The sequence below is a fragment of the Macrosteles quadrilineatus genome, unplaced genomic scaffold (assembly GCF_028750875.1).
Source record: "Macrosteles quadrilineatus isolate MER2022 unplaced genomic scaffold, UCM_ALF_1.0 Scaffold_1__1_contigs__length_201487025, whole genome shotgun sequence".
Lineage (NCBI taxonomy): Eukaryota > Metazoa > Arthropoda > Insecta > Hemiptera > Cicadellidae > Macrosteles > Macrosteles quadrilineatus.
Window position 1 is genome coordinate 65,975,893 of NW_026542594.1, and position 27,583 is coordinate 66,003,475.

At 38.1% G+C, this 27,583-nt stretch overlaps 1 protein-coding gene across 1 annotated transcript in view; it reads right to left on the reverse strand.

The window, feature by feature from the left end:
- The window catches only part of LOC128983440 (uncharacterized), a 104,741-nt gene that overhangs the window by 61,348 nt on the left and 15,810 nt on the right, over window positions 1–27,583 (reverse strand). The window contains exons 3-8 of the mRNA XM_054402733.1: window positions 25,546–27,285; window positions 20,586–21,105; window positions 18,098–18,225; window positions 17,261–17,478; window positions 14,917–15,067; window positions 8,177–8,392 (exon numbers count right to left, since the gene is read on the reverse strand). Of these exons, the coding sequence (XP_054258708.1) occupies window positions 8,177–8,392; window positions 14,917–15,067; window positions 17,261–17,478; window positions 18,098–18,225; window positions 20,586–21,105; window positions 25,546–27,285 (2,973 nt within the window). The remainder of the gene's footprint in view (window positions 1–8,176; window positions 8,393–14,916; window positions 15,068–17,260; window positions 17,479–18,097; window positions 18,226–20,585; window positions 21,106–25,545; window positions 27,286–27,583) is intronic.

Here is a 27,583-nt window from a genome sequence, read left to right on the forward strand (position 1 = left end):
CGGCAATCAAGGTTTTCCCACTGCCTGTACTTGAAGACTAAATTTTATTACAGTTCCGCCCCTTTTGTTGCTTTAACTTTCTCTGTTTTAATTAGGCCTACTGTTTCTGTACTCACTTGTTAAATTAATTAATTGAACCTGCGGTTCAAGGGGCCCGGCATGTTTAGTATTCTATGGTTTATTTTATTTTAGTCTGGCTTCAACACATGTTTTGGGGGTTTTCAATTTTACTACATGTGATTATTGATGTTCAAAATAGTCAAGAAATACATCACAGTTTTTCCTAATTCATTTTGCATTTATTTGTTGGTGATTTTCTCTATAGAATTTGTAATTGTATTTTAAAGTTATATAAAGGACTTTCTCATTCTTCGACAATATTAACCTCAAGACTAAACTCAAGATTGGTAAGATATAATTAATTATTCATGGTAATCTCTATTCAGTTCCATTACATCAAGCCTAAAACTATTCTCTCCACTTTAAATTCCCTAATCATTTCAAAGGAATAAAACAGAAGTTTGAGATACTCAGTCTTTTCACTTATCGACCCTTACCACCCTTGAGAAGGCCTAGGGTTCTGGAGGAAACTTCCTCACAAGATTTTGGCGCCCGAACAGGGACTCGAGTGAAGACTTTAGTGAAATTGTGAAAAGGGTAAGAAAGACCCGGACACTGTAAATATTGTAAATAATACTCCGTTATTGAAGAATAGAAAAATGCCGTCTGACAGTGATTCGGACAACGGAAGCATAGTCGAGGAAGAAAAGAGGAACCCGAGGACAGGTTGGATATATACCCTTAAGAAGGCGGAATTAGTCGAGGAGTTAAGGAAATTTGGACTTCAGTCTTCAGGAACAGTGAGAGCTGATCGTCGTAGCAGTTTCATCAGAGGAGAATACAGACCTGCGTTAGCTACCCCACCACCAGGATCGTCTAGAGAGACTACAGAAATGAAATCACCAACCAAAGAAGATTCCAAGATGGTGAGTCACAAATATTTAGAAAATATTAATGTGTGCAATACAGTCCGAAAGTGGAACCTTTTCTTCGATGGGCATAAGGATGTAGTTCTCTTTTTGGAACGAGTTAACGAAATGAACTCAATATCAATGCTACAATATCAAGGAAGACGAATTATTACCTGCTCTCCCTGAGTTACTCAAAGGAAAGGCGCTTCTCTGGTACTGGAACTACAAAACATATTGGAAAACGTGGGGTGAATTTTTATTCCATCTAGAAAATCAATTCCTGCCAAAGCGCTATAGGGAAAAATTGGATTCCGAAATAAGAGCTCGTACTCAAGGTCAAAACGAACTATTTAATGACTACGCAATCAGTGTACAGACCCTGATGCGGCGACATGGAAAGTATTCTTCTGAACAACAATTTAATCAGATTTACAAAAACATGCTCCTGGAGTATAAATTATATGGTCTCAGAGGGAATATAAAAACAATCGATGAACTAATGGTCGCTGCAAAAGAGTATGAATCCATTAAACAATCGGCAAATAACTTCCGCCTTCCGTGAATGCTGCACAATCCATGTATCCGGACATTGCGTATAAAGGTAGAGACGACCTCCCGAGGCCTCAACAACGTCCTGTAAGACAGAGTAATCAGTATCGTCCTCAAAATTTTGATCGGAGAAATAATAACTATGGTCATAGGGATTCAAGGCCCAAATGTTGGAACTGCGATCAACCAGGCCACATACTTAGAGATTGCCGTCTGCCAAAGAAACCTTCCCCGTGTAGGTTCTGTGGAGCAGAAGGAAAGTTAGGAAACTGTACCTGTCCAAGAGCGGTAAACTACAGAGGGGGCCGGGAGAAAAGGGGTCCACCCAGTCCTCGACAATAAACCAAATGAGACCCGTTACAGAAAGTAAGATCAGTGAAACGGCAGAACAAAATAATATGGATAATAGAATGTATATAGTTGTAAATGAGTGAAAATTAAAAAACGTACGTTTTCAGGAAAAGCACTTTGCAAATTTTTTTCCCCTTTTTTCAAAACTTTTATTATTTTTTTTAATTCATTAACATTTGAAGTTTCATAAAATGACCATGGTAACGCAATATCTTTGGTAGTTTCTTTTTAAAAGAGCATCTTTAGTAGAAAAACACAAAATCCTGTCACGACCATAACGGACGTTTAAATGAATATTAAAAATAGTTAATATTATTTTTATAACTATATTTTGCTAAAAACTAATTTACTTTTATGACCATTATATAATAAAAAGGTCACTGAGCTTTTTGTATATTTGGTCTTTCTAGAAAAAAATAAAAAACTCAAAAAATTAAAAAAAAGCCTATAAAATCTTTTTAAGTTTGTATAACTCCGAAAAAACTTACCTGAGACCCAAAAAATCGTTATGTTTGTATAGAGGTGTGCTTCTTTTGTGTATAAAACATTGAAATATGACGATATGTTAATTTTTGAAATTTTTATGATAGAAATCATAAACGTGATGGTCAGGGACAAGCGGAACAGTCGTGAATTGTCTGGAATAATCTAAATCTTTCTAAACAATACTTCAATTATCCTGTTAGTTATAATAAAAATATGTGTTTCAATTGAACTAAACTGTTCTATTTACAATTATATTAAAGTTATTGTCACGACCAAACACACTATAATCCATAAGGCTGGATTGGTCGTGAAAAAACCCGCGATGGTCGTGAAACTTTGGTCGTGAAATTACGTGTTATTTGGCTCTGTTCTGGCGGTAGGCCTGCACCTCATGTTCGAGGATACAAAGTGGACTTCTAGGTTATTCTAGCAATTGAAATATCTTATAAACAAAAATTAACACCATGTCTACTTTATCGAATGACTACGTACGGTCATGGACACACCAAAATTACAAAAAACACAATCTTTCCTTTATTAATCTTGTAATTCCTCCTTTCAACTCGAAACGACCGGCACTACAATCCTGACGTACACCCCGAACTAGTCTCTAAAACCAACTGACTCCATCGACGCCAGGCTTGCCACTGTCGTGCTCCAAAGTTGAAAATTTTTCCCAAATGGTCGTGACGCCAAATCGAGGGACAGACTTATTTTGTCATGGTAGTCAGTTTGTAATGACAATAAAATTATAATATGCTCCTTTTTTGTAAGTTTAATAACCATTGATGACATAAAAATATGGCATTATATATTTTGGCATGAATAATTAGTCTAAAAACAGCGTGAAAGTTGGAGAATGTACCCTAGGGACACGTCATGGTCGTGAATTTCGAGACTTTAAAAATACGAAAAAAATACCTAGAACCTATTTAAAACCAAATAAATGTGTGTAACATGTTGCCCCCATCCCAAAAAATATTAAAACACATAATAATAAACTACAAATCCAGTATCTACGAAGTAAAAGGCCAGGGACATGAAAACGTACGTTTTTAAATTTTCACTCAAATATCTTAGAGAATAAGATAAATGCTCTAGTGGACACGGGGGCAAGTAAGAGTTATATCAGCCAGAAGATAGCTGATGTTCTGGAGAAAAGGGGAATTAAGGCGAAAAGCGTTGAGTCCCAATTTGCAAGAGTTGCTAATGGAACCAAAGTGGTAATTGAAAAATGTTATACTTTCCGAGTTGTTTCAAACGAACAAAAATATTCGGCAAAAATGTATTTGTTGCCAGGACTTGTAGCAGACATTATACTAGGTATGGAAATTATCTGCAGGAGTGGGGAATAATTATTAACGTCCCTAAAAAGGAGCTATACTGGAACAACAAGGACTCTAGCGTCCCGGCTCTATTTCTGGATCAGGAATCCATTTATGACATTAAAAGTCTAACAACGGAAGAGGAAATAAAAGTAAAAGAGTTTTTGGATTTTGAACTTGGGAAGTTCGAAGGGATATGTGGCCCTACCCATCTTGTGGAACACAAGCTACGACTAAAACCGGGGGTACAACCGATGAAACATCGGTACCAACCTAGAAACCCAGCAATGCAGCAGGTTATCAATGAAGAGGTTGATAAGATGTTGAAAGAAGGTGTAATAGAACCATCAGTAAGCCCGTGGAGCTCGGCAGTAGTCCTTGTGAAAAAGCCCTCCGGGAAATATCGGTTTTGTGTTAATTTAAAATCGGCGAATGATGCCACGGTAAAGGATGCATACCCATTGCCGCAAGTACAGGCTATCCTGGATCGGCTAAAAGAGGCTAAATACATATCGACCATAGATTTAAAAGATGGCTATTGGCAAATTCCCCTGGAAGAAAAGAGCCGACCACTGACAGCTTTTACGGCCCCGTCGAGAGGACTTTACCAATTTAAGGTAATGCCATTTGGATTGCATTCGGCACCCGCTACTTTCCAACGACTATTGGATACAGTCTTAGGCCCGAACATCGAGCAAATTGCCTTCGCCTACTTAGACGACATAATAGTGCTGGGCAAAACACTGTCGGAACATCTTCAGAATTTGTCAAAAATATTCAACAGACTAAGAGACGCAAAGCTACAGTTAAACCTCGACAAATGTAAATTTTGCCAAACAGAATTAAGATATCTTGGCCATATGGTTAACGCCGAGGGGATTGCAACTGACCCAGATAAAATCGAAGCAGTGGTACGCTATCCAGCACCTCGGACGGTCAGAGAGCTTCGCAGCTTCTTAGGGATGGCAGGATGGTATAAGCGATTCATCCCCGAATATTCTAAAGTAACAGCCCCGATGAATAAGCTTCTGAGGAAAACGGTTAAGTGGAATTGGACTGAGAAGGAAAATCTAGCCTTCGAAAAAGTTAAATCACTACTAACCCAGGCACCAATTTTAGCCTGTCCGGATGTTTCGGAACAATTCTACATACAGACAGATGCATCTGACTTAGGCTTAGGAGCTACCTTGTTCCAAAAGTTAGACGGACAAGAGAGAGTAATAGCATTTTTGAGTAGAAGCTTGCATGACAACGAGAAACGGTATTCGACCACAGAGAAAGAATGTTTAGCCGTTCTACACGCATTCAGAAAATTTCGTCCATATATTGAAGGATACCACGTTATCGTCTACACCGACCATCAAGCATTAAAATAGCTCAGCACTCTACAAAGTCCCTCAGGGCGGCTTGCCCGATGGTACTCGGAACTGCAACAATACGACTTCCGGATAGAGTATCGAAAAGGGGCGATGAACAAAGTCGCGGACGCTCTTTCAAGAATGTATCACACTACAGAAACAGCCGAGAGCCTAATGGTATGTGTCACTGAGTCCACACCTTTACCTGAGCCCACATATAATAAAAAGACTCAATGGTATGATAAAATGGTTACGAGGGTCAAGTCTCAACCTGGAAAATATACCACATTTAAAATAGTCGATGATAGTTTGTATAAACACATATGGAACAATGTAGGGAGAGGTGATAGGAGTACTACATCGCCTTGGAAGTTATGTGTTCCTCATGAAAGAAGAAACTAAATACTCCAAGCCAACCACGATGATCCGCAAGCAGGACACTTGGGAATAGCAAAAACATATGACCGGATAGTTCGGTCATATTATTGGCCTGGTATGTTTCGGGACGTCTCCAGATACATCCGTAACTGCGAGAACTGCGAAAGATTTAAGCACACAAGTCAATTGAAACAAGGAGAACTACAATTTAGGTGTCCAAAGGGTCCTTGGAACACTGTCAGTACCGACCTAGTTGGTCCATTTCCTCGGTCAACGAAAGGCAACTGCTATTTAGTAATGTTTCAAGACACGTTTACCAAATGGATAGAATGTTCGGCTATCAGAGCAGCTACCGCACGAGCCGTCAGTCAGGTTTTCAAGGAAAAAATAGTTTTGAGACACGGAACACCATACACGCTAATCTCAGATAATGGTATACAGTACACGAGTACTCTCTTTGACCAGATAGCCAAGGAATACAGTATTATACACCGATTCACTCCCCCATATACACCACAGGCAAACCCCGTTGAAAGGACAAATAAAGTAATTGAAACAATGATAGCGCAATACATAAACGAGACCCAAAGGAATGGGAAATGGGGTTGAGTCGGCTAAGATCAAGGTACCGCGACATCAGGAGTCTGTGTGCAGAACCAGACGGACACCCAGGACGGCGGCGGAGACCGACGGGGCCGAGGACTACCGGCTGTAGTCTCGATTGGGGCCACGATGGACGCCCAGCCTGCAGTGAAGGCGTAGTAGCTGCGACGTTAGGTGGGTGATCCGAACCCCGACTACAGCGGCAGGTGGAGCTCCCCAGGTACCGCTACGACGCTGGGATGTGTGTGTGGAACCAGATTCTCCTGGGGCTACATGTGGACATGTAGACGATTCGGGGATGACGACTAACGACAATGGAAGGTCATCACGTCTCACTGCGGTGGAAGGGGCAGTGACAGGGGTCCGTGCGGTGAGCCGGATTCCCATACGACGACGACAACGACAGGGGTCCGTGCGATGAGCCGGATCCCCACGATACGACAACATCGACGAAGTGTCCCTGCAACGAGTAGGACACTCATACGACGACGACAACGACAGGGGTCCGTGCGATGAGCCGGATTCCCATACGACGACAAGCACGAGCAACGGGCAGGGGACCAATGCCCCCACGTAGTACGTCACATCTATGGCGCCCGAACAAACGACGGCAACGATAGGTATTCCTGCAACGAGCAGGATACCTATACGACGGCAGAGACAGGGGTCCGTGCGATGAGCCGGATTCCCATACGACAGCACCGACAGGGATCTGTGTGAGAAACCAGATGCCCAGACGACAGCGGCGACGGATGGGAAGTATGACCCGAGTCTGCGGTAGCATCGACGGTGGTCATAACAGACCCAGCCTGCAACGACGGCCAGGTGAGGCCGGATGAGCCCCAGCCTACTACGACGAGTGGGGGGGCGGAATGAGCCTCAGCCTGCGGCTGTGACGACAGGAGGGCGACAGTGGACCCCAGGCTACAACGGCAGACGGAGTCAACCCATACTTGGTGTGCAGAACCCAAGTGCCTGGCTGGATGTCGTGTGCTGAACACGAAGACGATTTCGGGGGTGGCGACTAGCTTCCATGGAAGGCCACCACGTCTCACTGCGGTAAAAGGGGCAGTGACCGGTCCTTGAGGATTAATCCGGACTACGGCGACATCTGTGTGATGAACCAGATGCTCGAGATCTCCGACGCGGTAAACCTCAGCCAAGGCGACGGCACGGCTGAGCGTGAAAGAAACATCTTGTCGCGAACCCTGGAAGGCCAACCCAAATCTCCGTACTGAGGCCTATCCGGAAACTAAATGTGCTGTATAGCACGTGGTACTTAAACCTGGCATGTAAACTAGTGTTATATGTTTCAGTGTGGAAAAGTACGTCACATGTTGCCCGAGTTTATGTTTGCATTCAATACTGCAACACATAACTCGACTGGATTCTCACCCGCTTACCTTAATTTTGGGCGGGAACTACGCACCCCTCAACTGTTAAATTTACCAACAGATGAATTAATTGACATAGACCCGAGATTGAAAGCACAAGAAATGCAGGCCATTTTTAAACTAGTGAAAAGTAATTTAGAGAAAGCTCATGGAGTTCAAAGACACTATTACAATCTCAGAAGAAGACCCTATAAACCAAAGGTAGGAGACAAAGTATTCTGCAGGGAAAGACACCTGTCACAGGCCCATAAAGCCATAAATGCAAAACTATTACCCAGGTACTCGGGACCTCACATAATTACCAAAGTTCTCTCTCCAGTAGTAATAGAAATTTACCGTAATGGAAAACCCACAAGAGTGCACGTAAAAGATGTCAAAACAACAATAGAGAATTAAAACAATAACTTTACCACCCTTGAGAAGGCCTAGGGTTCTGGAGGAAACTTCCTCACAGGAAATCTGCAGGTGAAGAAAACCGTTGTATGAGACTAAACAACAAACGTCAGATCAAAATTCTCTCACAAAGACTTGGAATGGTCAAGCCCTCTAGATTGAACACTGTTCAAACCATATATTTATTATTTGGATCTCCTATTTCATACAGTGTTTAAGCTCGATTAACACAAGTGATCGATTTGTTCCTCTTATTCGATTAACTTATGGTGTGATAGCTTATCTTAAGAAGTAATAAAATATACATAATTATGTCACATAGTATACATGCAGTGTATGCTTAGATATAATTTAAGTTGGAAACTTACCAATATTATCAGCATTTCTTTCACAAACATAGGGGTGTTTGTTGCTCATTATAGCACAGTCCTCGATATCCCAAAAAAAGTACTCTGCGTCACAGAAAGACATTTCAGCAGTTTCTTTGGGTGTTTTTTCTGGACAGGGAAAGTATCTTCGAGCGATAACACATAGAGCTCTGTTCGACTTGGTACTGGGAGATGAAGTTTTATTTCCTTCCCATCCTATGAACACATATAGCACTTTGGTTATGATAAGGATGACAAAAGAAAATACATTTTACACAACCAGCAATGTAAGGTTAGCTGTTATGACTCTCCCTCCATAATCATTTCCCTTGAGGGCCCCTTACATAGGGCTGTGTTTAATTCTCCACTTGCCAAGCATACTTATTGACAAAATGTGTGGAGGTAAATTGAATTGAGCAAAGCAGATGGTATGTCTGAGTCAACTCTTCAAAACGTTCGCTACCGATCGCCACATATATGCAATGCTGCGGTCATTGTCACGTACCAAGGTATACATTTTAATATTACACATCTAGACCGGGTGTCATTTAGTTCACAGTACACACAGACCACAGGCCAGTAATGTAGCAAAGTAAAAAAACAATTTTGCCAACTACCATATGACGTCACTACACACCAAGTGACGCACATATGCGACAGACATCTCTGTAGACCACTAAAAATGAATTCAGTGCCTTCAAATAGACCGTTACGAAGATATTGTTGAATGTAATTTTATTTTTATATAATATGTTTTGCTGTTACTTGTTCTGTATTTAATTTAATTTATGTTGGTAACAGCTGACCATGTGTAAATAGTTAGGATTGTTTTATAGTAATGAGAATTGTTGAATAAGTTATGTTTGAGTAAAATTGTTGTGTGTGTGTACTTCAGTAAAATAAAAGATAATTATTGTAACAGTAAAACCTTAGGTGTTAGTAATTTACTTTCACTTAAGTCAACAGGTTATGGGCCCAGAAAAATTCATTAATTCAACCATAACTGTAAAAACAAGAAGTAATCTTATAGTAAAACCCCAAGAGTTAAAGTGTAGTGAAGGTGAGTGAAATAAAAGTAAGACTAACAATGGCATCAGTAAAAGAAGATGATTTTGTAGAAAAACTCAAAGGAGTTGAAACTTTTCCATTGTGGAATTTTCAGATTAAAATAATATTTCAATCCAGTGATTTGATGAGTATTGTTGATGGTTCTGAGAAACTTGAAGATATGGGCGATGGAAAGAAGAAGGCTGATTGGATTAAAAGAGATGCCAAGGCTCAGAAGTGTATAATTAGTTCTATTGAGATGGGACCGATGTTACATATCATTAACTGTGAAAACTCAAGAGAAATGTTTTTGAAGCTGTGTAATATTTATGAAAGAGACTCAGAGCAGCAGAAGTACGGTACTCGTTATTACAAGAATTCTTTAACCTCAGGTATGAGCCTAATTCTGATATAAGTTCTCACATAAGTAGAATTGAAAACATAGCACACAGACTAAAAACTTTAAAACAAGATATTGATGAAAAAATTATAATATCAAAAATTCTTGTCAGTCTGCCAGATAGATTTAAGTATTTTGTAACTGCCTGGGAATCAATGCCCAATGAAGAAAAGACATTGGCAAATCTAACAGCGAGACTGTTAGCAGAAGAGTCAAGAAGTGAGTTAAAGGAGGTAAGCCTAGAGAAAAATCTTGCATTCCAAGTTGTTTGTCACAACTGTAAAATTCCAGGCCATAAAGCAAAATACTGCAAGAAACCTACACACAATTGGGCTAACTCTGATAATGAAAGGCGGTGTTTTAAATGCAATGCTGTTGGTCATCTAGCAAACACCTGTGGAAATGTAAAAAATTTTGTTAACAAGTTTGAAAAAAGAAATGTAAAGCCAAATTTATTTTGTAATATATGTAAAAAGTCAAATCATAATGAAAAAGATTGTTACTTTAGAAAAAGCCAGAACCTAAATGTCGCTAGTAAAACTGTGTCATTTTTGTCGTATGATGAAAATGTTCGGGCTAATAGTGGGACTGTCAACTTTGTATCTGAATGGGTTGTTGATTCAGGCACATCTTCACATATGACAAATTGTGAAGATTTGTTAAGTAATAAACAAAATATTTCTTCTGAAATATATGTTGCAAAGAAAAATCAAACCATGTTAGCTTCAACAAGTGGAACTGTAAAATCCAAAGAATGTATCCTGAATAATGTGCTATATGTTCCTGAACTCAGTAAAAACTTGTTGTCTGTTTCTGAAATAACTAATAATGGTGGTGAGGTTACTTTCTCTGAAAATAAAGTTATGATAGGACTTAGAAAAACTGGAGATAAAGTGTTGGAAGGCTTAAAAAATTCAAATGGATTGTTCACAGTGAAGATTTTTGACATTAATAGTAATTTAAATGCTCAGTTAATAGAAAGAGAAACAAGTAAACCGGTAGTGGATGATAGTGTAATTTTGTGGCATAGAAGAATGGGACATATTAGTTTTGATAGTTTAAATAAACTCATTTCTATGTCAGAAGGTATAAAATTGTCTGGCCAATGTTTGAAGACCTGTGATAGAAGAACGACTTGTGAAGTCTGTTTGAAGGCTAAACAGACAAGGCTACCTTTTAATACTGAAAGAACAAGAGCAACAAGACCACTAGAAATAATTCACACTGATGTATGTGGACCAGTAGAACCAAGTACTCATGATGGTAAAATATATTTTATCACATTTATTGATGATTACACAAACTTTACTATGGTATATCTTTTAAAAGGCTTGTATGAAGTGTTTGATGCAGTAAAACAATATTTTGCAGAAGTAGAGGCTAAATGGAACTTAAAAATTCACAAGATCCGATGTGACAATGGTGGAGAATATATTTCGAAGCATCTCCAAGATTTGTGTAAAACAAAGGGTATAGTGTTAGACTACACTGTTCCTTATTCGCCACAGCTAAATGGCAAAGCTGAGAGGATGAACCGAACTCTTTTAGAAAAAACAAGAGCACTGCTGTTTGATTCAGAATCAAGTAAAGAGCTATGGGGAGAAGCTATAAGAACAGCCGCATACATTGTAAACAGAAGTCCTTGTGAGTCAGTTGACACTACACCATGTGAAAAATGGTATGGCCAAAAACCAGATCTATCAAGGTTAAGAATTTTCGGCAGCAAAGTTTATGCTCGTATAACCAGGCCTAACTTAGGAAAGTTGGATATCAGAAATAAATCATTTATTTTTGTGGGATATGGTCTGAATGCGTATAGGATATGGAATGAACGCTCTAGGAAAATAAAAGTCTCAAGAGATGTGAAATTCGTTGAGTACAAAAGCAAGCATGTTGGCAAAGAACAGGAGAAAACAACAATTATTGGAGACGATGACAGTCACGATGAGAATGACCAGAAAGGAGACAAAAATGAAAATGACAAGAAAGAAGACAAAAATGAAAATGACCAGAAAGAAGATGAAAATGAAGATATTGAGAGTGCAGATAATCTAAGTGAGATAAGTAATAATGAAGTAGAGTTTGAGTTGGTTTCAGACAAAAATGAAATCAATGAAGAACAGCCAAGTTCAAGTAATACTGATACTACACAAAGCATCAAACTAAGAAGAAAAACTAAACTACCTGAAAGATATAAAGATTTTTTGATGTTGACATCATATGAAGAAGCAATCAAAGGACCAGATAAAAAGAATTGGCTACAAGCAATTGAGGATGAGAAAAACTCCCTAATTGAGAATGAAACGTGGGAAGTGGTTGACAAGAAGCTAAACAAACAAAAACTAAACTAAACAAGAAGATCCTAAGTAACAAGTGGGTATTAACAAGAAAGGATAACGGAAAATACAAAGCGAGACTAGTTGTAAGAGGTTTTGCCCAAGAACAAGGTATAGACTATGATGAAACCTACAGCCCAGTTGTAAGTAATTCAACTTTACGTTTGTTATTTTCATTAGCTGCCAAACAAAATCTCAAACTAATGCAATTTGATGTTAAAACTGCTTTTCTCTATGGAAATTTAGATGAAGAAATTTATATGTGTGTACCTGAAGGGTTTGATCATAAAGATAAAGTTTTGAAATTAAGAAAGACTTTATATGTACTTAAACAAGCTCCATTTAAATGGAACCAGTTGTTTACAAACTGCTTACTAAAATATGGCTTAAAACAAACTCAGTCTGACCGTTGTGTTTTTACAAATGGCAGTATTCATCTTGCTATATTTGTTGATGATGGAATTCTTGCTGGTTCAGATGAAAGAGAGATGAAGAAACTTTTGAACGAGCTGTCTAGAGATTTTAAAATAAAAACAGACGAAAACCCATCAAACTTTCTTGGAATGGAAATTTTATATTCAAGGGAAGGGATATTGTTAACACAAAAGAACTATTCAAACAGTATTCTCGAAAAATATGGAATGATAGATTGTAAACCTGTAGACACTCCCATTTGTCCAGTGAAAACGAGCAAACCTGATGAAGAAGTAAGCTGCCTGACAAAAGATTATCCTTACAGAGAAGTTGTAGGAAGTTTGCTGTACTTATCCAATAAAACCAGACCTGATCTTACACTTGCTGTGGGATTAGAAAGTAGATGTGTTGAGAATCCAATCAATGAAGATGTTGTAAATGTCAAACGAACCTTAAGATATATTAAAGGTACTCAAGACGCAGGAATATTATTTTCAGCATCAGGAGAAAATTGCCTAAATGTATATTGTGACGCAGACTATGCAAATTGCAAGCATACAAGAAGAAGTACTACTGGATTTGTCATAATGTATGGAGAAGACCCAATAAGCTGGTGTACAAGAAGACAACCGATTGTAGCTTTGTCCAGCACTGAAGCAGAATACATTGCAGCGGCGGAATGTGTCAAAGAAGTGTTATATTTAAAAACTTTCTTGCAAGAGTTGAGTGGAACTAATGTTGAAACAAACCTAAACATGGACAATCAAAGTGCTATTAAGCTTTGTAGAAATGGAATTTTTAATAAGCGAAGCAAACACTTTGATGTTCGCTACCATTTTTTGACTGAAAATGTAAGGCAAGGTAAAATAAACATTTCTTTTGTTTCTACATCTGAGAATGTTGCGGATATGTTTACAAAACCCTTGAACAATGTTAAGTTTCATCAATTTAGCAAAGCTTTGATCAACTATCCAAAATCTTGAACAGAAGACAATAATCGAGATATGTATTTTTTGTTTCTTACATAAAATTAAAATTAAGGGAAGGTGTTGAATGTAATTTTATTTTTATATAATATGTTTGCTGTTACTTGTTCTGTATTTAATTTAATTTATGTTGGTAACAGCTGACCATGTGTAAATAGTTAGGATTGTTTTTATAGTAATGAGAATTGTTGAATAAGTTATGTTTGAGTAAAAATGTTGTGTGTGTGTACTTCAGTAAAATAAAAGATAATTATTGTAACAGTAAAACCTTAGATGTTAGTAATTTACTTTCACTTAAGTCAACAGATATAAGCTTTTTAATAACATTGCGACACCGACTAAAATATGCGACGTCAGTCTGGGCATGCTGTTTTTCAAATGTGCCGTTGAATACATGTGGTGGCTCGTCACATAAAAATTTTGTACTATTGCGGTAGCAAACGTGTTAACCCTTGAGAGGTGACTTCATGGAACTTTCCTCCAGTAAAAATAATATGTTTTTGCCATTCGGCATTTGTAGAAGTCCAAGTACCTCACACATGTCTGTACTCTGTAGCAACAGGCTTGACCTAATTTCATTTTCTAAAATCTCCCCCACTACACGCAGCAGTGCTATTCAGTGCTGGTAACGAGTTTCTAAAATTTTTCCCTGAATTGATAAAAAAGAAACAAACCTATTTAAATTCAAGAAAATTCTAAAAGAATAATTAATAAATAATATTCTTTTGATTATTCCTATAATATTCTTTTGCATTATATTCTTTTGAGGGGTTTTCCACCTCCCATACATAGAAATTGTATTTTTATTTTAAGTATTCTGACATTATTCACTGTACCACCAATGTACATGATTTATGATGAATAAAGATGTTTGAATATGAATATGAATATACGCTGTCCATATGCTTTTACTCTGTGTATCACAGCCACCTGAATTACCTCATTGAATAAGTCTCTCCTTGCCTCATGAAATGTCTCTTGAAACAATCGAACAGATTTTCAACCCTGTGACTCTTTAACTTTCTGGCACAGTACAATCATAGACTAACCAACACAAGTAGACTTCTCATCCCATTGTAAATTTTGAATCTCGTTTTTCATGTCTAGTTCATGTCCAGTGACACTAATCTCTAGCGTAGACGAAATTTTGTTTATATTATTTTAAGGGATAATTTAATCATTTGTGCGTTACTGTTTGGTTATATACTAGAGGACGAGTTATTGTTTATGATTAGATTGTTTGATTTGGTTAAGAGAGGTTTTAAATGACTGAAATAACAAGAAAATTGGCTTCAGCTTTTCCATAAGGATGAGAATTCTGCTAAGGGAGTATGTTTTATCCATGGTACAATATTGCCTTAGTTTGGATAAAATAGGTAATGTAAAAACAAGGAGGACAAAAATATGAACCAAAAAAAAATATGAACAATATGAACAAAAGTATGAAATATGTTAACGATGCAGTATAAGGTGCAGCAATGTGAGTTCACACTAATATTTCGAATATGCCAAAGTAAAACGCCTCCTTTGCCTACACAACCACCACAAGTTACCTACCAGGCCACCAGTTCTGGTACTTGAAGGTGTCAGGTGAGCCTTCCCAGATCCAGATGGAGGCCCCCATAACAGACACTCCCACACCTGATGTCATCACGTTGCTTGTCATGTTCTGAGACACCAGCCACTCTGAGACAAAGTCACTCTCCGCCTGTAAACACACAACACACATCGCATTCACCCATCACAAATGGTTTTTAATTAGACTAGCCAACCCGTGCAAAGCATTCACACTATATCATCCTCAAATCCCACATTGATTCATCATTACTTTTTCAAAAACATAATGTTAAGTAATTTACAATTTACATTGTTAGTAATTTATGGGTAGCTCTATGAACACTTTGTTTGAAGTGATATTACGTCATTAATATCTTTGTACTGATGGCTTTGTTTTTGCAGATACATAGAATTCACAAAAAGGTCACTCGTGCCTTATTTATAGTCATAGCAAGGATAACTTTTACAAAAATTCCTTTTTCTTAGACAGTTTGGCCAGAGTCAGCCAACTTATGTTAGTCAGCCAAGCTATACGATAGTGTATTTGCCCAAGTGAACTAAAACCAATCTTGAGCCCAGTCTTGAGTTTTTTTGTAGCTTTTTTGTAGCTACAAAACGTCCCATCTACCGTCTGAAGGTCCTCTAAGGACTTGGGCCTCTAACGTAGAGAGTACTATTGTAGTAGTCACAGATAATATCGTTTGATATCGGTGGTATGGACAGTGACCTTTTGTCCAATGCATGATGTTGTTTTTGACGTCCCATTGACCGTTGGAACACAACAAAGTATTCAGAGACAAAGTTAACTGGTCGTCATTGAGAAAGTAAAAACGATGTACAGCAAAATATTTGGGAAAGTATTTTTGAATCAATGTTTTGTTTTATATAATTCACTTAGGCCGCCTTCCCAATGGGTCGCAGCCACCGGGTGGCAGCGAAAAGTACTCTATTTCGTGTGATATACTTCATTCTCCAAGGTGAAATCAAATGTTCTAACTTTTTTCTTCGTCTGAGACTTTTTCTTTCTTCTTTGGTTACCAACAGATTCAGTAGCCCTACACCCATTGCTAATAACAAACTTTCACTATTATCCAAATGTATTGTCCTATTCGAATATCCATATTATCTTTTACAAGCAATTAAATTTAAACCAAACAAAGCAATATACAGTAGATAACGTTATAGCTCAAAACGAACAGCCGCAAACTAAAAAAGTATCACATGTTCATGTGCAGCTTCAAGCAAGTGTACATCACGGGTGAACAGATGGGTGTAGGGTACAGAGAAAGCAGTCAGTCAACAAAACAAGCTGCACGCGCATCCCCGAGAACTAGGTTGCAGCCACCCAATGTGAAGGGCTAGGTATACTACAATGGCCCGATACGAGTTGAGTTGCTGAAAAAGCACGGTGGCAGCCACCGACCACCGACACAGTTCTTCGGCGACCGGGTCGCTGCCACCGAGGTGGGTGGCTGTGACCCGATAGTGTGAAGGGCTCCATAAGACACAATGAAATTTTACAGTTCTGGTGGCTGACGGGTTGCTGCAACCCAGCGGAAAGGCGGCCATAATAAATAAATCAGCTGATCAAAATAACTTATATCAACACTTTAAGCATAGACAAATAGAATTAATATAGACCGGCAGCAGTACTGCGGTTAGCATATGTTCCGGCGCCCATCGCTAGGAGTGCCGTGTAGTTACGACACTGCTCAAGGAGCGCAGGAGCCCTATGCTACCAGCAGACACGGTACTCCTAGCGGTGGGCGCCGGAAACTTCCTTTGACAGTCTATATTTATCCTATTTGTCTATGCTTTAAGTTAAATTAAATTAATTTCTTTCAAAGAAAAAATTCATTTTTTAAGAAACTACCTACTGAAATCTGAGTTAATTGTGTATTTTTCCAAGGTAGTGGAAGATGAAAGCTTTAAAATGAAACCGCACTATTTATGAAAATGGTTGAAGAAATAAGGAAGTTATAGCGTACCGACAAAAAAGTACTTTACAAATTATAATGTATATATATATATATATATATATAGATATATATATATATATATAATTATAATGTATAAAGATATACATTCTTTTGTAGCACTTTCATTATGTCCGTTGAAAAGGTCATTAAAAAATAATCACTACATATCATAAACCACTACCTAACCACCTACAAACCTAACCTAAACTACATAGGTACCTAACCACTTGGATCATTATTGGTCATCAGAATCAATTTTATTTTTATTTTTCATCCTCTTAACTTTTAATTTTTAAGGTTCACTTTCCTTCTCTTTAAACATGTTATATTCCTGAGTCTTATATTCTATTTATTAATGATGATACCTGAGAGGTTATGTCCAGCAAGTGACCTCTCCTGACTTGACAGTGTGACAGGGCCTCGCCCTGGCTGAAGCCAATGCTGTCAATGCGAGCGTCTTCCCTCGGCACCACCAGCTGGTAGCACCTACCCTGGAACACTGCCTCCCCCGGCATACACATGGACTGAGGGTTGTTGCGGCACCTCACCCACACAGCATCCCGCTCTGGCTCACACACCTTGTCTGCAAGTTCTCATACTATCAAATAAACCAATACTTAACCCTATTATTTTCTTGAAATTACATCCTATGTCCATTTATAAGACCAAAATTTAAGATAGAGCTTTTTTTGTTACTGTATGCAGTCTTTGGGTGATCTGCATTACAATAATTAATTTGTTTAATGTATATAATCAGTGGTTGCTCCAGGGAAGAGGTTACGATGGCTATAGCACTATCCCACCGTTTTAAAATGTAAAAAAATTGTATTAATATAAACATTTTGTATAATAATAATAAATTTATAATAATTTTATTTTTAAAGAAACACTCAAAGTATGCAAAACCATAGACAAAAATAATTAAATATAGACCGTCAGCTGTGCTGCGGATACCATAGGTTCTGGCGCACACCGCTGGGAGCGCCATGTAGTTACGGCATACGCGCTAAGTAACTACACGGCGCTCCCAGCGGTGTGCGCCACAACCTATGGTAACTATGGTAACCACTGTACGGCTGACAGTCTGTATTTAATTCCTTTTGTCTATGGCAAAACACACTTTTAATCATGACATGCTCTTGAAATATGAGTGGTGTGAAGAAGGTAAGTAAAACTAAACATGCCATCTTTCTTGTTCTTACCATTTCTGGTTTTACAATCCAGGATGTTTGTTTCGTTGCCATTACACCAGACAGAGCTGAAGGCAATGGTAGGCTTAACTTTGACGTTGCCGTGAGAAGGACGTCCTTGCCATGTGAGCTCAGCTGCCCTACAACATAAATAATATAATTGTAAATGTAAATGAATTAGTTTTATATGAAAACAAAAACCAATCAATGTGTAATAGTAGTTCATACAACGATCGCGTAAAGATAGTGTTAAAGACACAAGTAGAAAATTTAAGGTACCGGTACGAGCCTTGGCGAGTGCCATAAAAACTTCTACGAGTGTCGTTAGGACTATTTACACGAACTGCGTACACTACTTTACCTACAATAGTGTTTTAACTAGTAAAAATCACTAGTCATAACTTCTAAGAGAGGTTATGTTTTTGTTTGTGACCTCTCATTGCCAGTGAGAGTGATGCAACGAAACATTGTACTAAACACTAATTGTACCACTCAGCAATTAAATTGGCCTGAGGAACAGCTGCTTAGTTGACGTTCGAAGCATTACAGTTTTACTTCTTCTCTCTCAATCCTTGAACCTCATTGGTCCGTTACTTGTGTTGATAAGTAAAACTATGCTGTCATGTAAGTAAACAATGCTGTTATGTGAAACTTTTCAATTCTAAGAACTGAACTGAAACGGCTACTTTAAAAAACGGTCGTAGGTAAATTCATTAGCAACATAGCTTTTTTCTAATGATAGCCTAAGGAGTCAAAATAAAAAATTTTGAGAGTTGGGAAAAAGTAACTGATTTTGACGCAATGTCGCTACACTATAAATTTTCATGGACAGGATAGTAAAAACCAACGATCACACAAGACCAATAGATGGAGCATGCCTATCCAACTAACATTCTAGCAACTAAAGCACCGTCGGCTATCTTAGGCAGTGATCTTAAAAAAAAGAAGTTGGTGGCCTCTTTTAACCTTGCATATGCCCGTCCACATAGACTACAGATCTGTGCGTGGAACGTATCCAGCAAAGCAAGGGGTGAGCCGGTACAGTACAAAGGTGAACTGTACTGATAAAAGTTTGTGGCAGTGACCAGGATCCGAACCCACGACACTACTGCCTTGGGCCCGAAGTCCGCGATGCTACCAACTGAGCCACCGACTCACCAAAACTAGTCTAAGTCCAAAATTTTTCATCAGTCATGCGGGTTGCATCTACTGTCCTCGTGGCCTACATGAAGGTACTATAACAGGGCCATATTTAGAACCAATGTGGCCCACAGTTGAGAAGCCCCTCTATGCTGATTCAACTGAATGAGCATGGCATTTTTTTACGACAAAATGGGGCATGGGCTAATAAAAGCCTAGGACACTAGCTAATAAATAATTCAATTTTTTCATTGATACTATGGGTGCTGCAAAACAGATTTGTTTTGGGTCAGGTCAAAAATGTTGCCTTCAGGTCTTGGCCTGAAAGCAGGTTAGTTCAAAATCGGTTTGCATTGGAAACTTTTGATATATTTTAAATATAAAATATCTATTTTCGAGCCGAGCCTGGCCTATAAGCTTGACAGATCTAGCACAAAGTCAGAAAATTGAGCTGAGCTTTTATGTCCGCTATAACATCGCGAGCCCAGAACTTGTCTGCGAGGATCATGCCCACGTGATTGAAAGATTACTGCTTTTGCCCCGATCGCGGATATCGACGAGAACATTCCCCAGCGGATGAGGATGATGATGTCCTTGCGGCTGCAGGAGATGTTCAATATTTTGCTGCGAATGCGGAAGACGATAATGATGTCCACATGAACGCGGGACACGTTCAGGATTTTGTTGCAATAGTGGAAGGCGGTAATAATTTTTCTGTGACCGTGCGAGATATTAAAGATTTTGACGCCATCACAGAAGATGAAGAAGCACGTTTCTTTTTCCATGGGAGATATTTAGGAATTTTCGACTGCGGAAAAATATTATATTTCTGTCCCCGTGGGAAATGGATTTGGCCATGATGGCGGGAGATCATCGTCTACACGACCGCAGATGATGTCCTGGGTTTGGTTGCAATCACTGTAGAGTATGATAAAGTTTCCGTGTCAGCAGGAAGTACAGTATTCAGGATTTTGCCAGGATCATAGAAGACGATGATGACACCTCGGTACCTGGGGAGATGCTGTGCCGAGCACAAGTGCAAGTTTAGATGGAAATACATATGATAATTTCCCACTGCCCATGGCTACTTTATGAGCTACTTCCTTATTACATGGAAGATTAGATTAGTAAGTCTCATCTAATAACAACTTAGTGATTAAAGAGTATTGACGGAGTTAAATACCATATATAGTCAATGATACCACTTACTTACAGCATTTAATACAGGTACCTGAAAGGTTTAGTTTAGTTTGGTACCTAAATTTCAAAAAATCACAAAACGATTGAGTTTACGTTTTTTTTATTGTAAAAGGAAACATAAGTTCAATAGTAGGCTTAATAAAAGGAAGAGTGATTATACCTCTCATAGCCAAGCTGTTTGCAGATGATGTTGGCTTCCGTGATTGTCCACTCACCATGTTTGTCACATACAAGCCCCCACTCCTTCAGTCCTCTCATCTCCACATACCCCTCATTGGCTCTCTGTCCTCCTCTCAACCGGACCAGCTGTTTACTTATAGGTGTGGTCTCACGCTTTGTTGAAATATTTCCGCTAGAAATTTTCGGTGGAATTTGCGACACGGGTTTATTTTCTTGTGGTTTTGTAACCGGGTTATACTGGATGTTGAGTGGGGGGTGTGACGTTTTGGGTTCTTTGCTTTGCTTGTTCCTCTCTTCTCTAGATAAAACAGTCATTTGTTTTGGAGTTGCCTGAGATGTTGGTATTGCCGGTTTCTTTGTTGCTGAAGTGGTTGTTCTAGGAGTGGTGGAAATAAAGTCATAACCATCATCAAATTTACTTCTTAAATCAACAGCCTCTACCAAGTCTGATGGGTTTTGATATTGGTCATCATATCCCCCATTATTTGTATCATCCGTTGCTGTAAAAAGAACAAGAGTGTTGTATAGGTGATAAGCAGAGCTTATAACTGATATATCCAACAGCTTTCATACCGGAAATAATTTTTTTTTTGTACTAGGTACTTAAGTATTTTATCAACTTAAAGGGATTTGTTTCATAAAAAGATTTCACTAAACAAACAAGAAATAAGTATTAAAGTTGTTATAGAATTTTATGTTTAGCAGCTGATTCAATAACTTTGTGTTATTTGTTTATTGATGTCCTCGTTTGGTATTCTTAAACAAACTTTACATTAGTATGTTTTGTTCTGCTTGATAAAACATTGTTTCAATGGCGGGTTTACACACTACGATAAAACTTAAGACTTGTCTGCAATGACAAAAGCTACGTTTTGTCGGATGTTGGGCTGTCTGGTTTAGACGTTCCGTCTTTTACCACCCCTGAGGGGCAGAGGAGTATCTGGTAGTATAAGTGCTGTGGTGCCACGCATGGGCACTAGCAGGAATGTCTGTAGAAATGTTGAGTAAACATTACCTTTAATGTAAAGAATGTGAAATGTCATACTAGTTGTAGCGGCTAGCTGTTTATGTTACTTTCAAACAAACCGTTGGGCGTTGATAGACTGCATGATAAAGACCTAACCTTAATCTGGTGAGGTCCTTATTCTGTGGTATCACACTTATTATACAAACTTCAAATGTGCTTATTGTTATAGTTATAGCAGATTTTTACAAGCGGGATTAACCTTTGCAGTACTGGAGCGTTTACTCGGCACTTCTACAAGCAGACGCTCCTTCTTTGAGGCTTTTTAGGTGTTAGGTGCTTCGCAATGGAGGAGTTAATATTGTGGTCTTGTACGTTATTTGTCTTTCAACAAATATGAAAAGTAAAAGAAAACCTAAAGCACGGGAAGTTTTTGATTTTAAATGAACTCTGTCTACATTTTCATTTTGGTGAAAACAAATTGCACACTGATAACACACAGACAACAATAGCAACAAACAGTCAACACTAAAATCAGTCCAAACTACACATAATAACATTCAAATATGCACTATACGTAGCAAATATGACAAAACTGAGGCCTATAGGGTGTCCCATATGCAACGATTTGTCTGAGTAGCCATTTAAACGCACCGACCTGTCAGTATGACCTCAAAAAATCAATGGCATTTTGCACCAGCCTTTCAATCCGACTCTAACTCTGACAAGACTCCTTGTGACTGTGTTCCAGACTGTCTTGTGGTTTACACGTTTTGAGTTGCTTGCAACGATTTGTGTGGAAACCGGTGCTAAGGTATTTTTTCTCTTTTTATCTATATCAATTTACTAACCAAACAAACTCACTCATTTAGAAATTGTTAAGGCCTGACAGATTAAACATAGATCCTGAATCCAGTTCAGCAGTAAAAGATTATCAACACTGGTTTAGCACATTCAAGAACTTCATTTGCATAACTCAAGCTAATGAGCAAGAAAAGCTTCAATTGCTCATAAATCATGTGTCATCATCCATATTCAACTATATAAGTGAAGCAGAGAATTACAATGAAGCAGTAAGTAAGAAAATGGCAGCCGTTCAAAGAGATCTTACATCTGCCATTTTAAATTTTTGAACAGCTGCCATTTTTTTTACTCAGTTGTTCTTTTGAGCTCAAATTTGTGGCATTGTATTTTACTAATTAAGACCTTTAATTTGATGTGCATATTGACCTATCCATACATTTGTGATTTTCCTCCGACTTCTAGCGTCCATCCCCCTGAGGAGGTACCGCATTACTGAATTATGTCAATATGCATATCAAATTAAAGGTCTTAGTTATTAGAATACAATGCCACAAATTTGAGCTCAAAAGAACAACTGAGTAAAAAATGAGAGCCGTTCAAAGATTCAAAATGGCAGATTCAAGATATCTTTGAATGGCTGCCATTTTCGACTCAGTAAACCGGTTGAGTTCAAATTTGCGGCATTGTATTCTACTAATTAAGCCCTTTTAAATGAAGCCCTCAACATGGGTCTTTAAATTTAAAATTTTTTAGTTGCCCCCTTTCTACCCTTAAAGAGGGAGGAGGCAAAATGTTGATTTGTTGCAAAAAGCTAGAAAAGTCAAAGTTAATTTATTTTTGGGTGTGTTAAGACTTTTTTAACACTCTGTACCATCCAGTGTCGATGTACATCTGCCCAGTAACGGCATTTGTGACAGTTAACGAAAATGAAGTTTCGTCACTAAAGCATAGCAGAGAAATTAAATTAACATTTTCCTCAATCTTTTGCAACGGTGCAAAATTGGTTAAAACTCTAACATAAACTTGCATAGCTTCTGTCCTGTCGGAAGGGCGGCCTGATCTTGGAGCATCTTTGATACTGAATGTGGTTGACAATTTTATAACCAAACGGCCCTCTCGGTTGGCCTATCTGGATGTGCATTGTTAAATAAAAGTTTGGCCTCGTGAAATTTCTCCTTGCCTTACCATAAAACAAAATTATTTCTACCTTATCTTCATCTGATCAATCCATTTTTCGGGTAATAAATTACCTAGTTTTCTTCAAACAATTATTAACACACAAACTACCCTTAGTGCTTCTCTTAGAAGTATAAAATAAGCTTTATTGCAATTTGGAAAGTGTCGTGGCCGGGAGCAAACTAACTGAGCTGTCGAAGTGAGCGCCTGGAAAATGAGGTCAAGCCGGGTCGCTACCCTTGCCCCGCCACCTCGGACAGGATTTAACCTGTGATTGGAAACTACCTGTGACTTTGAGCAGTTAAATCAAATTAAATCAAGGTACTTTTTCACATGAAAAAGTATACTTTCTTCATTTATTGGCATAATTAAGTTTTGTTTTATTTTTTTTATTTTTTAAAATTAAAACTTTGAACTGCTATACATTTTGATATGATTTACGTAGAGGATTCTAGTTTGAGCCAATTTCTTCTTTCATTATGACCTTTACGATTATGTATAACTCTTAGGGTTTTACATTTGAAAATTTCGACTTACCTCGAAACTACCCTTTTTGGGGGACAGGGGGTGAAAATATAGGTACATACACCAAAAACTTCCTTTTTTGATCATATAAACATTCCCTGAATATTATAATTTTATCTCTTTAATAAAAAAAATAACAGGGGGGTAGGACTTTTGAGACACACGGTATTTCTATACTATAATATGAGCAAAGTTTGAGCATAATGATTTTAGAAAACAGCTCCTACGATTTTCTCCAAATTATTATAAATATCTTAGATTTAGACTAATAACAACATTCATGTATTCAACATCCATGCTGGGCTCTGTTCTGGAAAAATTTGTTTTTCGTTTGAAACTTAAAATGAGATTTTAATATTTTTAACATTAGTCTTATGGACTATCAAGTAGCTATGGCACTTTTTAAAATATGCTTGTAAAAAATCATCTACTTACGCTTACGGTACAGTAGCAAATTACAAAATACAGTACAAAGGAAAAGGACATTTTTATGAATGCTGTTGAGCATTGATTATATAATACATTTGGGTTGTAGGATGTATTACTAACCAAAGGGTACGACTGTGTTCAAAAACGTAGTGTTTCACCGCAAAATATTATACACTAATATTAACTAAAAGTCTAGAGGAAAGGCCAAGGACGTTTTGTAGTTTTCCAAGATCCCGCAATTAGTTGCGACGATCGGCGATCACAGTGACTAACGCAACAACGGTCTACAGATGCTATGTATCATGAGTTTTTATATTGAAGTTTATTGTAGAAATTTTCAATATAGATTGCTCGTCCACATGAAAAGATTTGTTAGGTAAATTAAGAATGAGTGGATGTCTACCAAAAACGAATTGACTTTACAACTTAATTAATCTTAGCAAAACTGAAAATATTTGTAGGGTTATAGGCCTAGGTCTTATTTTTTACCTCTTGAACAAATCAAACACCTCGAGCAATGCTTGGTCCCCTGGTACTATTTAATGTGTCCGTTAGCACGATAACTCGAGCAAAAATGATCCGATGCATTTATTTCATGCTATACTACGAATTAACATTAAAAAAAAAAAACACTTTTTAACCCTCCCTGTTGCAACAAACGTAAGTACTCGTTATATTAATGCTTTTTAAATAGGGAATAAATGTAATATTTTCAAGGAGATATTTTAGGGTGAATCCAATACAAAGGTTTGCTGCGGCAGGGGTATTTTGATTATATGGTGTTTGTTTTAAATTCAAATTTAAGTGGAACACTTAAATTTCCAAACCCTGAAGTATAGGTTATACTCTGTTACTATCTCACTTCTCTCTACACTCATACTTCACACATATTTGGGTTAAAATACACACCTAGGAGGCCTCCCCATCTTAACTGGTAATAATAGTAATAAAAATAAAAATAACAATAAAAATAAAAATAATACTTGGAAATTTGTCCATCTCTCTTATCATTTTACCTATTTTACTCTAAATATTGTCTTACCATTTTTAGTTTGATCATAGTAGTCTGGTTGACCTTCCTCACTACGCTTTTCATCTTGATCTAGTTCTTGAATTGTAGGTTGATTACAATCAACATTCTCTGGATAGTCACACACGCCAATAGCTGGGTTGAATGCTGTGCCGGGACCGCAAGACATCACAAAGGTCCTTCCATGATCGCAGTTCAGGAATTTGAAACAGTCAGGATGAGGATATAACCCACTAGCACCAGCTGGACATTTGACTGCTTTGTTTGAAGAGTCAAAAGGATTGTACTTTGGGGGATTTTGTTTTACAACAGGGTCATCCTCATTCGGATTTTGATTGACTTGGAAGTAGCCAGGTTGGCCACCTTGGGGGAATATTTGAGGCTCTCTACTTTGTGGATACCCCGATTGAGCTTGACCTCCTTGAAAGCTTTCCCCTGGTGGAAAAGGGGGATTAGAAAACCCTCTGGAATCTGGATATTGAGATGGATTTGACCTACCTGGTGCGCTGTTTTGGCCATAAGACGGATTAGGATGAAATCCTACCTGGCCTGCAGGATTAATTATCGGAGGGTAGTACCCTGAGGCAGGATTTACTGATTGGGGGTTCTGTGATTGATAGTTTGGGGACTGTATAGGTATCTTTGGGTTAGAAGGAGGACTTGGATACACATACTGGACATTTTGAGTATTTCCATTCTGAGGGAAATTAGAAGGAGAATAACTCTGTCCTCTTTGGTATCCAGGATAGTGGGATTGACCATTGGTGGGATACTGTCTGTTCTGATTGTTTACTTGAGGCTCATAGTATGTTGGAGCATCTTGAGAGTTTGATGACGGATATTGGTTACCATTTCCAGTATTGGTTGGTTGATTTCGCGGATATTCTGGTTGATTTCCTGGAAAAGATGTAGGGTTAGAGCTTCCTTTTTTGCCCTGTGGATTACTTGGAAAATGTTGATCATTTTTATGGTTCTGTGGCTCATAATTTGAGGGTTGTAAAGGTGTGTTAACATCAGTAGGACTTGGATATACATATTGGACGTTTTGAGCATTTCCATTCTGAGGGGAATTAGAAGGGGAGTAACTCTGTCCTCTTTGGATTCCAGGATATTGGGATTGACCGTTAGTGGAATCCTGTCTGTTCTGATTGTTAGTAGGAGAGCCAGGAGAATTCAATGAAGGGTATTGGTTACTATTTCCTGTATTGGTTGGTTGATTTCCTGGATAAAATGAAGGATTGGAGCTTCCTCTGTAGCCCTGGGGATTACTTCTAAAATTCTGATCATTAATTTGGTATGTCTGAGGAGCTAAAGGAATGTCTTGATGAGAAACAGCAGAAGGTGGATATCCAGGTCGATTTGGAGAAAATAACATTGGTTGGCCAGTAGCAGGATAAGGTTGTTGGTACACTATGTAATATCCAGGATTGGGTGTTCCGTAAGTGTTAACTGGCTCAGTTCTAGAGACATTGTTGAGATTTCCAAACAACATTGGAGGTATATTGAAACCTGCTTGAGGAGGTTGAAACATGCTTCCAGGCAATGGAGGTGGAGGGGGCTGCAGCATGTCACCAGGGACGGGTTGGCCCATGTATGCTGGATTAGGGAACTGGACACCAGAATGGCCATTAAAAGGTCTCTGGTATTGAGGCTGTTGGTTAGTTGGAGGTCTTACTTTGTATGACTTAAAACCATCCCTCCAATCAGGATTATCTGGTATTCTTTCTTGTGGAGATGAATCTTGTTTGGGACCTAAAAGTCATAGGAAACAATTGAATAACTGAAACATACTATATGTGGATTATTCAGACAGTGACAAATGTTATCAATAGGCCTATGTATAATGGCAAATCAGGTCACAGACTAACATCCATCAGTCCACATCTCTTTAGAAAGCTATTAAAATAAGTGATCCACTGCAGTAGAATACAGTAATAATTATTGGGAAAATATTCCTAAGGGGTTTTCACCGTTCATAAATGTATATGCATTCAAATTTCTTCATAGAATTGATAAATGTGTCATTTAACATTTTTTTATTCAATACTAG